General features: G+C 60.8%; 1 protein-coding gene across 7 annotated transcripts in view; it reads right to left on the bottom strand.

The window, feature by feature from the left end:
• Positions 1-5,915: 5,915 nt before the first annotated feature.
• Positions 5,916-13,778, bottom strand: part of USP19 (ubiquitin specific peptidase 19) — a 32,958-nt gene continuing 25,095 nt past the window's right edge. For 6 of the 7 annotated variants that reach the window (XM_008173334.4, XM_042844214.2, XM_008173336.4 and 3 more), the window contains one exon: positions 11,840-12,824. In XM_008173334.4, the coding sequence (XP_008171556.2) occupies positions 12,600-12,824 (225 nt within the window). In that variant the 3' untranslated portion in view covers positions 11,840-12,599. Of the gene's footprint in view, positions 6,883-11,839; positions 12,825-13,778 lie in introns of those variants that run through there. The other variant, XM_024109938.3, reaches the window with a different exon arrangement.

Here is a 13,778-nt window from a genome sequence, read left to right as displayed (position 1 = left end):
TAAGAAGTGCTCCTGTCTCCAGCACCCAGACACCCAGCTCCCAATGGGGTCCAGCCCCAAATGAATCAGTTATACTCTGTATAAAGCTTATACAAGGTAAACTCATAAATTGTTCGCCCTCTAGAACACTGATAGTGAGATATGCACAGCTGTTTGCTCCCCCAGGTATTAATCACTTACTCTGGGTTAATTAATAAACAAAAGTGATTTTATTAAATATAAAAAGTAGGATTTAAGTGGTTCCAAGTAATAAGTTATGAAGTAAGTTACCAAGCAAAACAAAACACGCAAGTCTAGGCCTAATACAGTACGAAACGGATTACAGATAAAATCTCACCCTCAGAGATGTTCCAATAAGCTTCTTTCACAAACCAGCCTCCTTCTAGTCTGGGTCCAATCCTTTCCCCTGGTACAGTCCTTATTCCAGCTCAGGTGGTAACTAGGGGATTTCTCATGACTGGAACCTCCTTTGTTCTGTTCCACCCCCTTATATAGCTTTGGCACAAGGTGGGAATCTTTTGTCTCTTTGGGTCCCCATCCCTCCTTCTGAATGGAAAAGCACCAAGTTTAAGATGGATTCCAGTACCAGGTGACATGGTCACATGTCCTGTGAGACCCCAAGCCTTCATTCTTCCCAGCCTGACTCACAGGAAGGCTTGCAAGTAAACAGCCATTTACAACCAATTGTCCTAGTTGATGAGAGACATCAAGATTCTAAACCATCATTAATGGCCCTCACTTTGCATAATTACAATAGGCCCTCAGAGTTATATTTCATATTTCTAGTTTCAGATACAAGAATGATACATTTATACAAATCGGATGATCACACTCAGTAGATAATAAGCTTTGTAATGATACCTTACAAGAGACCTTTTGCAAGAAGCTGTCACGGAGTGTGGGGGAGTCAGGGCCCTGCACCCCACTTCCTGCGATTCCCCGGGACTCTCAGCCAGCCGGTAACACAGAAGGTTTATTAGACGACAGGAACACAGTCCCAAGCAGAGCGTTGTGGAAGCAGAGCAAGGCCTGACAGGAATTGGAAGGGAATTTCAGATGCAAACTGTCTTTGTTAGCAAGAGTCAGGCTAACTGAAACCCTAATAATGCGAGATTTGTAGAAGCGAGGATTGTGTGAGGCGAGTGGGAAAGAACTGTGTGAGAAGTTGTTGCGACCTTGTGTAGATAATGTGTAGCCAACATGGTAGACTAGAGTTTAAATAAGTGAGAAAAATAAGATATCAGGATGACCTATATATAAACAAAATGCAGCTGTTGCTTTTCATTGTCTGTAACAAAAGGTATAAATGCTTGCTGTAATTGTTTACCTGTAGAGAGAGCTGCCTCGGAGGGGGAGACCCTGTGTCCTAGTGCACTCTCTCCCTCTACGCAATTGCTTGAGAGAATAAAGTATCTGACTTTGCTGTTCTCAACCAAAAGAGTGAGAACTCTGTTATTCTCCGACAGCATGTAGGTACAACCACGACCCCTCAGTCAAGTCCTTCTGGGGGGGTTAGGGAGCTTAGACCCCAGCTTTGGGGTTCCCTACGATTCCCCACCCAGCCTAAAACTGAAAAACAAACCCCTTCTAGCCGTCTCTCTCCCCCTTCCCCCCAGCTTCTCCCCTCCCTTTGTCCAGTTTCCCGGCAAAGGTGTCACCTGGCACCTCCCCCCTCCTGGCTCAGGTTACAAGCTCAGGTAACTCTCAAGTCAAATCCCCTGCTCTCCCATCCCCATGCAGACAGTCCCAGTAAAACTAGACGCCATTCCCAGGTCAATCCACCCCGCTCCCTGCTGCGTCACAGAAGCATATTCCAGTTACATCATATTCACACTCATTAGCATACGGAGTGCACCGTCCCCGCTGGCTCTAACCAAGTGCGCAGACCGGGCCCGATCCCTGGGCCGTGCTGCAGCAGGGTCACCAAGCTCCCCAGCCAGAGCTGATGGCAAGTGTTCACACCTTCACTGTGCACCGGAGAATGTGCAGAACTGGGTGTGTGCTGCCTGCAGTGAGTGTAACCCTTCTGGCATCTGTCATGGACTCACAGATCGTGCCCACTCTTGGCCCCTTCCAGTGCGACAGCCCTTCTCGGGGGTCCACTCTCTCTTGGGGTCAGGCCCCTCCACCTCCTGGAGCCGCACCTCTCTGAGCCTTAGCACGTCTGTCTCTGCCGTGGGCCCCCTCAGGGAGTCCCCTCGCTCTGGACCCCCGGGGCCTTCACCCCCAAAGGGGTTGATGCCCCCCCTGTTCTCTAGACCGGAGTGACTCTCAGCCAGCATGAAACAGGAGGGTTTATTGAGAGTTGAACATAGCACAGGAAACTCTCTCAGGGCCTCAGGCCTGGCCTCCCTCAGCCCAGCACATCCCAGTCTCCCTGCATCCAGGTGGGCTCTGCCTGCTCTCCCTCTCCAGCCCGAGCCCCCCTGCTTCCCAGCTGGGCATCTGAGATCCCCGGCCCCAGGCCCCGCCTCTGTCCATTGTCTTCTCTCCAGGTAACCAGGGTTGTAAACCGGGACCTCCGCTCCTCACTTCTGTCCTCTGGCTGGAACCGGCTGGTTAGGTCACTGGGTCCTCACTCTGCAGCCCATTGTCCTCCCACTGGCCAGAACCGGCTGTGACTCCTGGGCTGGGTCTCTGGGTCGGGGTCTCAGGTCACCTCATTAAACCAGTAACACCCAGAGAAACTGAGTCCCACCCCCTCCGCATGCAAACCATTGAAACCCCACCGAGAACAAGAAAACCCCCCCCCACTTCGTCACAGCATCAGGCACACGTACCTGTCCCCAACAGGTGTGTCACTCCTGTGCACGTGTTTACTTGCAGCGTGCAAGTGTGCATTTCTGTGTGTGTGAGTGTGAGTGAGTGTGCATGGAGGTGTATGTGTAAGTGAGTGTATTTGATGTGCGAGTGTGCACCTGTGTGTCTGTGTGTGTGAGATCCTGCATGGCAGGGTGCCAGTGTGTACCTGTGTGTGCGAGTGTGCACCTGGGCAGTGTGCATTTCTCTGTGTGTGCATGAGCATGGCGATGTGTGTGTGCACCTGTGTGTGCGAGTGTGCACCTGTGTGTGCGAGTGTGCACCTGGGCAGTGTGCATGTCTCTGTGTGTGCACCTGGGAGCGCACGCGCTCCGTGAGGAATGTTTGCCCAGACCCAGAGGCCGGCCTGGCACGTCCCACGCAAATATCCTCGACAGCTCGCCGTGCTGCAGAGACATTTACAACCCAGCCGGACACAACATGCCTGGGGCTGCATGTAAACACAGGGAAGGAGAAGGGACGCTGCGGGGGGGGGGGGGGGGGGGGGTCATCAGCCCCTTTGGTGCCTTATTGTGTTAATGTACTAATACTTTTCTATTTGATGACAGCATCTGGGCTGTGGGGGCCTGGAGCGAGCAGGGCTGGGGGCCAGTGAAGGGGCCCAGAGTGAGTTATGGAAAGTGGGGTGCACTCAGAGAGAACGGGGTGCAGCGAGCTCAGGGGGGCTGATTTGCCGGGGAAGGCGGTAGGAGCCCAGCCAGTGATGAGACGGCCGGTTTGGGGGCAGGTGTTTCGTCGAGAGCCGTGCAGCCGTCTGTTGGGTCCGGTCCAGGGCTGCTGGGCTGTGGGTGCTGGGGGTAGCTCTGGGTAACATGTGGTTGGACCCATCATTGGAACAAGCTGGGCTTTGCCCTGTGGCTGCGGGCGCGGCCTGGGGCCAGGCCGGAGAGGTTGATGGAGCACTGGGGACATGGCTCCAGGGTCGGGCCGGTTCCTGTCGCTCGCCCGTTGGTCCGAGGGTGGCAGGCGGAGGAGGGGCAGGAGCGGATGCCCAAGATCTGGAGAGCATCTTGCCTGACGTGGGAGATGCACCAGAGACTCGGTTGGCAACGCTGCGTGGAGGTGGCTCCATGGTTTGGGCAGAGCCGGGGCGGTTCCTGGCGGGAGGGCGGCCAGTGCCGGGATGCAGTGTGCCGTGGGGCGGGCCCTGCTCCCAGAGCTGGGGGAGCTCCCCGCACTCGGTGCTAAGGCTCAGCGGTTTGTGTGTGTGGCTCTGTGTCGGCTGTGCTGGGGGCTGCCTGCGAGGCCCCCGGACGGGAGGCGAGGCCTGCGACAGACCTGTAGGGCTGCATGCCTCGGGCCGGGGGAAGGTTTACACCCTTTGAGGCAATTTCCCTGTCCAGACGTCTTGGGGCTCCTCACTTATGCAGGGGACTGGAGCAATGTGTACAGGGAGGCTGAGAGCCACCCAGCCAAACTGCAAACCCTGGCTCAGATGGGAACCCCTGCAAGCCGGGGGTGCAGCAGCCCCCCAACCCTATGGACTTATGGCTTCCTGCACAGCTGAGCGTGACGGGGAGCAGATCTGGCAGGGAGCCAGGCCGAGCGTTTGGAGGCTTGAGGTCGCGGGAGGTTTTAGGGTTTGAGTCCTTTAGATCCGCCGGTTGGGTGCTCTCGCATGGCTCGGAGCCCGTCAGTGTGTCAGCCCCCTCAGGGTCACCCTCTCCTGGGGTCAGTCCCTCGGCTTCACCGCCTCCTGGAGCCTTCAGCACCCCTGGGTCATGCCGGGAGCTCCCTGCCATGACTCCACCTGGAGAGACTTGCACCCCCACGGGAGCCATGCGCCCCAAGGTCCTGACTCTGCAGTGACTCAGCAAGCGCTGGGACGGCAGGAGCGTTAGTAGATGTCTGGGCCAGGCCTTAGCTTAGCACAGAGAGTTACACCAAGGGGGTGGTGACAGCTGGCTCGGTGCCCTGTGAGCACCCACGGCCCTGGGCAGGACACAGTCCGGCAACCCCCCACCCCACCCAGCGGGCAGCACCTGATTTCATACACAGCCCCGCCCGCAGAGGGACGCCCTGCCCCGGCCAGCTGGGGGTGCCAGGGGCCTGCGTGTGGCCAGCCCACGGGGTCTGGAGCACTGCCCTGACAGGCCCCCTCAGCAGGGAGTGGAGCCGGGGTGGGGGGATTTACACAGGGGGGCTTGGAAGGGACACCACAGCCCGGCCTGCCCCCCCAAGTGACTGGGAGGGGACCCCCTTTTCCCGCCCTGTCCCCAGCGTCACTCGGTGAATCCTGAGTGCCTCCGCCTCAGGGCTGGTGAGGTGGAGCTGGGCCCGAGGCCAGGGTGATGGGCGCCAGACCGGGCTGTCCCTGCCTTGGGGCTGCTCGCAGGGTGCACGGCCCTTCCAGCCACCCCGGCTACTCATGGAAGGGGCCGCAGCCCCTGACCTGCCCCCAGGATCCTGCCCCCCTTCCCTGGGGCCGGCCAGGGGCTCAAACAATCCACGAAGCACTCAAAGCTGAGCCGGAACCTCCTGGGGCGGGGCTGGGCTGGCTCTGTTCGCCTGTGGGGGGCTAGTGCCACGCCCTGCAGCAGCCATCGCTGCTCCCAGCCCCGCGAATGGGGGTCCCGGGCCCCAAGTCCCAGCAGCTGCTGCAGCCGCGCGGCCCACTGGCACCACCCCCACCGGCTGCAGGACTGCGAAAGTGTGTGGGGCAAGCGCCCACTAGCCCAGCCCTGGCCCCACTCCTCATACCCTGCCCCCCCTGCTAGCCCAGCCCCCGCTAGCCCAGCCCTGGCCCCACTCCTCCTGCCCTGCCCCCCTGCTAGCCCAATCCTGCCCCCACTCCTCCTGCCCATCCCCCGCTAGCCCAATCCCTCCTGCCCTGTCCTACCCCCACCCCTCCAGCCCCACCCCACCTGCCTTGCACCCTCTAGCCCAGCCCCACCCCGGCTGATGGCTAGAGCCCTGTGGAAATGGGCGCTGCGGCTTTGCAGGGCTCCCTCTCTGCCCCCCACATCCTCAGGGCTGGCCCGCTGCTGCAAGCAACGGCATTTCACTGCAATTCCAGGTGGGCAGAGGCCTAGGGCAGCACCCCCCATGGGGCAGCCAGGCCCAGCCACCCCACACACGGGCCCCACAGCCCCAGGCAGAGTTCAGTAGAATTTAATGACTCAAGACAAACACCAACTTTATACAAAGTGAGGGGGAGCAGCGGCTGGCGGGAGGGGGCAGCGGCTCCGCCCAGGGAGAATCGGGGGAGACAGCAGCAGTCGGGGGCCAAGGGCCAGAGAACGAGATTCCAGAGAACGCGCCAATGCACCGGAGAATGGGGAGGGGGCCCACGCGCCGGGGAGGGGCTGCTGGCTCAGGGCCAGGGCATGTGCCCATCCAGGCTGCCCCAGCCGCTGGCTCTAGCGCCCGTTCACAGAGGCACCTGCCTCCCTCTCAGCCGGCCCAGCCTGTGCGGCAGAATGCTGAACAGAGCCGGGCTGCAATGCCCCGTGCCAGGCTCCCACTGCTGCATGGGCACCACGGGGATGCTGGCAACAGCAATACAAGGAGCGGGCAACGCCACCCTAGGCAGGCCCTGCCTGGGCCCCAGACCGGCAGCCCAGCCCCTGGGCCCAGGCTGCCCCACCCCCACCCTGCCACTTACCATGGCAGGGACCTGCCAGGCCCAGAGGGGAGACCCAGCCCCAACCCCGCAAAGGAGCAGCAGGTTCTGTCCCTGATGGAGGGTTGGGGCCAGGTGAGCCCCAGCGAGCTGCCCCAGGCCCCCACAGTCCATGCAGCCCTGGGCTCTCCTAGCCCTGCCTGGCAGCCAATGAAACCGTTACCCAGCAGGGCAGCGTGCAGGGGCCGAGAGGAAAGTGCTTGAGAAGGGCCAGGCAGGGACCCCCAGCAAAGGGCAGGAGGGGGGAAGCCACAGAACCGGCCTTTGCACATCCACCCCCACCAGCAGCCAGCTGCGCCTCAGTCGACTTCCTCCATGTTGCTGTAGGAGGGGGCGGGGCACTCTGCGGGGCTGGCAAAGCGATCCGGGAGCCCGGCCGGGGACAACGGGGGGCCTCCTTCGGGGGCGACGCTGGAGCCGAACGCCACGGGGTTCATACCCTGCAAACAGAACAAGGAGGTCAGAAGGGGCAGCCCTCCCTTCACCCCTGCAGGCCCATGGTGCAGGGCCAGGCCCAGACGAGCTCCTATCCTCCCCCCACCCCTCCGGGCAGCGGTGTTACTGAGCAGGGTGAGGGCCCCAGCCCAGAGAAGTGTGTGTGTGTGTGTGTGTGTGTGTGTGTACACACACACACACACACACACACACACACACACACGTACAGCGGGTGTGTACACCCCCCCCCACGTAGACGGCAGGCCGGGGCAGCAAGCCCTGAGTGCCGACAGCAGCCGCCTCGCGCAGCAGCAGGCGTCCCAAGAACATGGCAAGGAGGCAGCAGCAACGCCGAGGGCCCCAGAGCCAGCAGCACCTCCCGGCACCTTCCACTCCACGAGCAGCAGAGCCCCCTGGCCGCGGGCGCCTTGTCTGCAGCAGGGCAGCTGTGCCCGGATGCCCAGCTGGCACCAGGCCCACGCTCTCCTGCAGGCACAGACCGGGCAGCCCCGTCCAGCTCGAGCTGCAGCCACGCCTCCCTGCACCGCTCCAGGGAGCCTGAGCCGACAAGGGGAGGGTTGTTCCTAGCCAGGCCATGCCAGCGCCGCGCTCCCAGGAGGGGGTGGGACCCGGGCTGAGGAGCCAGCCAGCCAGCCCTGCAGCAGGAGGGTGCTCAAGGAAGAGCCCTGGGGGGGCACCCTACAAGGCAGAGGGGCTTGGGGGCACAGCCGTCATGGCAGCACGCCACCGGCCGGGGGCGCCCTCGGAACAGCCACGCCAGCCTGAGAGGGCAATTTCCTCACTCCCAGCGTTGTATCCAACCCGTGGGAATCCGACATTAGGCCGGGCCTGGCCAGAGAAAGGGGGACTGACCCCTGAGCACAGCATTCACGTTAACTGAGGGGCAAGTCCCGCTCCAGGAGACAGACACATGGTGCTTTAAAAGGACCAAGGTCACAAAGCTGCAACCACGTCTGAGCCAAGCAGCCAGGAGGAAGAAACGTGACCGATCATCGGCAACGGTTTCTCAGCACTGGCCTGGCCGCTCAAAAAGCCACACGCAAGGAAGGAGGCTGCGTTGGTTAAGACGCCAACCTCGTTCAGACGGGAAGTGGAGGCAACTCTTTCTAGGATATAAATTTAAAAAACCTACACAACAAATGGAAGAAAGGGGCAGGTGAAGGTAATGAATATAAATCAGAAGCTCGGAACTGTGGAAACTTGGTAAGGGAAGCCAGGGGACACAAGGAGAAATCTATGGCCAGCAGAGTTAAGGACAATAAGGAGGAGTTGAAGTGCATTAGGACCAAAGGAATCCTGACAATGGTCCTGGTATGTTACTAGAGGGACATGGTAGAATTCGCAATAAACACGCAGAAAAGGGACAGGAGGCGTATCAATATCTCTGCTCGGTGTTTGGTGGAAAACACCGTGAACACAGTCTCCTCCTCCTCCCATGCCACTCCTCTCTCAGGCTGGTCTGGTTTTAAAGGAAAAGCAGGAGAAAGGCTTAGCCACTGAATCCGCAGAAAGTACGACACAGTCATTTCAGAGCATAAACCACGTCCACGGCCGTCACTGTCTTCCCTTTAGCATGGTCAGTGTAAGTGACGGCATCATGGATCACATTCCCAAGAAAACTTTCAGCACCCGGCAGGTCCCCCCCTGCTGAGCCAAGCAACCACCAGCCGGCTTGGTAATATCTTCGATATTATCGCAAAGCATCTTCTGAGGGCGTTTCACACCCTGCTCTCGGAGTCCTTTACAACCTTTGCTTCGTCAAGACATGCTGCTACTGCCCACAAACTAGTATCTCTGGAGGACGTTGAACAGAAGTTACTAAGGTCAGACATTTTAAAATCAGCAGGTCCAGACAACTTGCACCCAAGTGTTTTAAAAGAGCTGGCTGACGAGCTTGCTGGACAGTTAATGCTGATTTTCTGTAAGTCCTGGAGCACTGGGGAAGTTCCAGATGACTGGAAGAAAGCTAACGGTGTAACAATTTTTAAAAAGGGTAAATGGGATGACTTGGGTAATTATAGGCCTGTCAGCCTGACATCGATCCTGGGCAAGATAACGGAGCGGCTGATACAGGACTCGATTAATGCAGAACTAAAGGGGGATTGTGTAATTAATGCCAGTCAATATGGGTTTGTAGAAAACATCCTGTCAAACTAACTTGATTTTCTGATGAGATTACAAGTTTGATGGATCAAGGCAACAGTGCTGATGTACAGACTTCGGTAAGATATGTGACTTGGCCTTGCACGACATTTTCATCAACAGACTAGAATGCTACAGAGTTACCATGGCCCACATTACATGGATTGAAAGCTGGCTCACTGATAGGTCTCAACGTGGAATTGTATGTGGGGAACCATCGGTGTTTCCGGTGGGGTCCTGCAGGGAGCGGTTCTTGGCCCTTCGCTAGTTAACATTTTTGTCAATGTCCTGGAAGAAAACGAAATCACTGGAAGTCTGCAGATGACAAACATTGGGGCAGTGGCAAATAATGAGAAAAAGTCAGTGATACAGAGCAAACTGGGCTCAACCAGACAATATCAATTTGACTACAGCGAAAGGTAAATGTATCCATCTAGGAACAGCGAGTGTCGGCCGTACTCTCAGGCCAGGGGCTCTGTCCTGGGAACAGGGCCTCTGAACAGGATTTGGGGGTCGTGGTGGATAATCACGGAGCATAAGCTCCGAACAGGACGCTGTGGCCAAACGGGCGAATGTGATCCTGAGATGTATAAAGAGGGAATCTGGAGGAGGAGCAGAGACTGGATTTTGCCTCAGTATCTGGCCCGGGTGTGACCGCTGGGGAGTCCTGGGTCCAGGTCTGTGCCCACAAGGCCAGGAGGATGTTGATAAATGGCAGAGAGCTCAGAGCAGAGCCGGGAGATGATGAAAGGGTTAGAAACCTGCCTTGCAGTGACAGGGGCGAGGGGCTCAGTCTGGTTAGCTCCCCCACGAGCCGGCCTGGGGCGAGGGAGCCCAGCCGGTCCCTGCCCCACGGGAACAGATCGTGGGCGATGGGCTGTTGGCTCTGGCAGAGGAAGGTCTAACACAATCCTGGGGCTGGCAGTTCAAGCTAGACAAAGTCCGACGGGAAACAAGGGAGGGGAAGTAACTGTTGGGACAGGTTCCCAGGAGTTGTTAGGGTGGATTCTCCACCCCTGGAACTTCAGCATTGAAGCCTGGACGTTTTCCTCAGGGATCTGCTCTCGGCGATCGGACGAGATGATCACAATGGTCCCTTGCGGCCTTGGATTCTGACAGATGGCTGCCCCCCCGTGATCCAGAGCACCCCGCTGGGGCCGCGTCCCCTTGTGCTTCTTCAGGGCTGCCTGGGGGGCGACTCCCGGGAGGCTCATGGGATCAGATGTAGGCGGCTCCTGCCTGCTCATGGGTTTCTCCAGCCTGCTGTGACATCCCCACAGAAGCTCGGCCAGGATCCCATCCCCACGGCCTGCCTCGGGAGACCCCCAAGGGAGGGGCAGGATCTGCTTTGGCCGGACGGGGGCAGGCTCGGGCATGGGGGGAAGCAGCATGCTAGGCCCTGCTGAGCTATGTGATGGGGGCTCCAGCCATCTCCGCTGCTAGGACCTCACTCCTTTGGCTAGGGCAAGAGTGCAGAGGCCCAGCACGGGCGTCCGTCTCTCTCAGCCACACCACGGTGTGAGCACGGTCTCCAGCCCGCCCCTCGGCTTGCTGGCAGCTGCACATGGAGCCACGTGGGCAGTGCCAGCACCAGTTTCCCTGCTACAGGGCCGCCCGGCACTAGCTTGCAGGGCCCTCCCTCTCCTTTCTAGCGGAGCTGGGTGGGGATCAGCCAAAGCCACAGGCCAAGAGCAAGACCCTACAGCTCCCACTGACGCAGACCTGTTGCTTCCCCCTATGGCAGGTCCTTCGAATCTGTACTGACCAGGCCCGAGACCCAGAGGGGCGGGTGCCAGGACGGAGACTTGCCCCAGCCCTGCCTCTTCCTCCTCGTGAGGACAGAGGAACCACGGCTCAGCACTGGGCCGGAATCCAGAAACCCTGAGAGGCCGGTGCAGCGTTCCTCGGCTGGCAGGGGTCTCCCTCACAGACTCCAGAGCCCCGTGTTCCCCACCCAGCCAGCCAAGGCCACAAGCAGCAGACACTGCCAGGCACCCCGTGTTGTGTCTGGGCTGCCAACAGCGCGGAAGGCAAAGCCCCAGCGTGGCGAGGGAGCCACACCGCAGTGCGGAGCCAAGGCTGCGAAGCCAACCAAGCGCCAAGGGCATGGCCCGTCCCAGGCCAGACCTGCTGTGCGCTGCGCCCCCATCTCGCTCCAGGGCTCGCTCACCTCTGTCAGCAGGGGCTGCGCACAGGCAGTCTGGGCGGGGGGCTCGGCCGACAGTGGGCTCTACTCTGGGGCCGCAGGGCTGCATTCGCAGGTAGGTGATGGCCAGGTCTTTGCCGTAGGGGCCGCCTCACCCTACACCAGATGACTTGCCTGGGTTAGGGTTAGGGGCACAGTGCATAAATCTGGACAGATCCATGCACCCCGAGCCACGCTGAGTGTCCCGCCTCTGTCCCACAGCGCCACTCTGCACATCAAACTCCTCCTAGCTCAGCCCACAGCTCTGCAGCGTTAGCAGGGCTTCTCTGCCCCCCCAGCCCAGCGCACGCAGGCTCGGAGCCCCAGTTCCCCACCTGCCTGGGCTGGCTCTGCCGTGCAGCTCTCGGGCTCGCTTGGAGTGGGGGAGCGTTCGGCATGAGAAGCGGGGCCAGCGGGCTCCTGGCAGAGTCGTGAGCGCAGGCTCCCCCACAGGCTGGGCAGCGGCACGGGCGTGAGGAGCAGCCCAAGGACGGCTGAGCAGAGTGTGGCACACAGTGGCGCGACTACGGCAGAGATGGGGGGGTCTGGTGCCTGTTCCCTCGGCCCCTGGCGCGTCATTCCCTGGCGCAGAGAAAGAAGACGGGCACCGCATGGCTGGAACAGCCCAGTTTATTCATATGGTCCATACAGTACACGAGGGCCCTTTGCTGCTGTCCTGGCAGGAACTCCCTGGGCCCAGCGCTGGGCGTGCTTTCCCACGGGCCTGTCCCCAGGCAGGCGCAGGGAGACTGGCCCCCACCTCCCACCAGCTCGTTCTGGACTCAGCTGGACCGTGGGACTCCCGGCCGGCACACGGGGGCGAGCGGAGGGGCGAGGCGGGGCGGAGCAGGCAGACCTGCTGCACACTGGGGACTATTAGTCACGAGGCCACAGCCAGCGGGCCAATCATCAGGGAGGCAGCCAAGTCCGGCGGGCATGAGCCCAAATGACTCTGTGTGACGGGGCCGGAGGCAGCACCACGCCAGCGTGCCAGGAGCAGAGCCCACGGCTAGCACGAGGGAGCGCTCGGCTCAGCGGGAGATCGCTCTGCAGTAGAGGGGACCCACGCAGGGAGGCGCTGCCCCAGCCCCAGCCGCGCTCCGCTGGTCTGCCATTCCGGCTGCTTGCACCCCAGAGCACGTGCTGCCGGAGGGCTGCAGCCTGGAGAGTCCCCGCTCCCCAGGAGCCGGGCCGAGCGTGCTGCAGAGTGGGATCTTGCAAGGAAGGCTGCCCGGCGAGGGCTCCGTGGTCACGAGCAGGCCTAGTCACTCCAGCACCTCCTTGGCGAGGTGTCCCAATGCCCTGGGCACAGAGCAGCCCTCGCCAGGCGGCTGGAACTGTGCAGGGCCGGGCTAGCCGCTGCCCTGCCAGCGCCTATCTCCAGCGGCTCTGGGAGACGAGGGGGTAGAAGACATTGAGGAAGAGTGCCACAATGGCGGCCATGGTGCCCAGCACAACGTAGCGGAGGCAGCCTTCGTCAGGGTGCTGCCGGGCGGCCTGGCTCGCCGTCTGGCCGCGGGGCCGGCAGGGAGTCCTGGCATGCCTCCTGCCAGCCTCGGGCTCCTCTTCGGCCTCCAGTTCCTGCCAGATCAGAGAAGCCTGCGATGTGGAAACCTGCGTCAGCACTTGGGGAGAACATACCGAGCAACCCGCCTCGCATCCCCCACCGGGCGCAGCGTGGCCATGGAGCGGCCAGCCAGCCTCCCAGGCCCCCAGCACTCGCAGCCTGTGATCCGGGCAGCCAGCGGGCCCCGCGCTGGGCTCCAGCAGCAGGCAGAGACGGGCTCGGGGTGAGCCGAGGAGCCAGGCCGGCGGCCGGCTTTGCAGGATGGCCTCCCCCAGCACCCAGCAGTGACTGCGTAATCCTAGACCAGCGGCTCCAGGAGCGCGGGGCACAGGCGCCAGCCAATCACAGCCCAGATTTGCCAAATACAAGCGGATCAGTCAGACGACAGCCAGTCAGAGCCCAGCTTTGAGGTGGGAACCAAGAATCAGTCAGACAGCAGCCAATCACAGGAGGATTATTCCCAGGGATGGCCAATTGCAGCCACAGGAGAGCTTGGAGCAGCCAGTCACAGTTCAGTTTCTACAGGTGGGCACCGAGTGCCCAGGATGGCGGCGGTGACCTGGGGGAGCAGCCTGGCGCCTCCTGCTGCTTGCAGATGGGAATCCGAGCAGCTGCATGCCGCCCCCTGCAGGCAGCGCCAGCGGGCACCTCGCACTGCTCTCCTGCCCTGCCTCCAGCTGGCGAGAGGGTCCCTGGCCGTCGCTGATCCGCAGAGACTGGGTGAGTTCCCCTCCTTAGCCGCTGCTGCGCCCACAGATCTGGGCCTGCTCAGCACAGGGCCCTCGGTGCTCCGGGACAGGAGCCACGCAGCCAGCCGGACTCCCGCCTGCAGCAGCCGCTCCAGGCCCCGACCACGGAGCCCCATGCGAGGAGCTGAGGTGAGCTAGACCCAGCTGGGCGAGGAACCAGGCAAGGAGCCAGCCGGGCGCCAAGCTAAGCGAGTATCTGGAAAGCACCCCTCCGAGACCATGCCGGGCAAGGGGGCA

Source organism: Chrysemys picta, chromosome 7 (assembly GCF_011386835.1).
Source record: "Chrysemys picta bellii isolate R12L10 chromosome 7, ASM1138683v2, whole genome shotgun sequence".
NCBI lineage: Eukaryota > Metazoa > Chordata > Testudines > Emydidae > Chrysemys > Chrysemys picta.
This window is presented reverse-complemented; position numbering and strand designations above follow the sequence as displayed.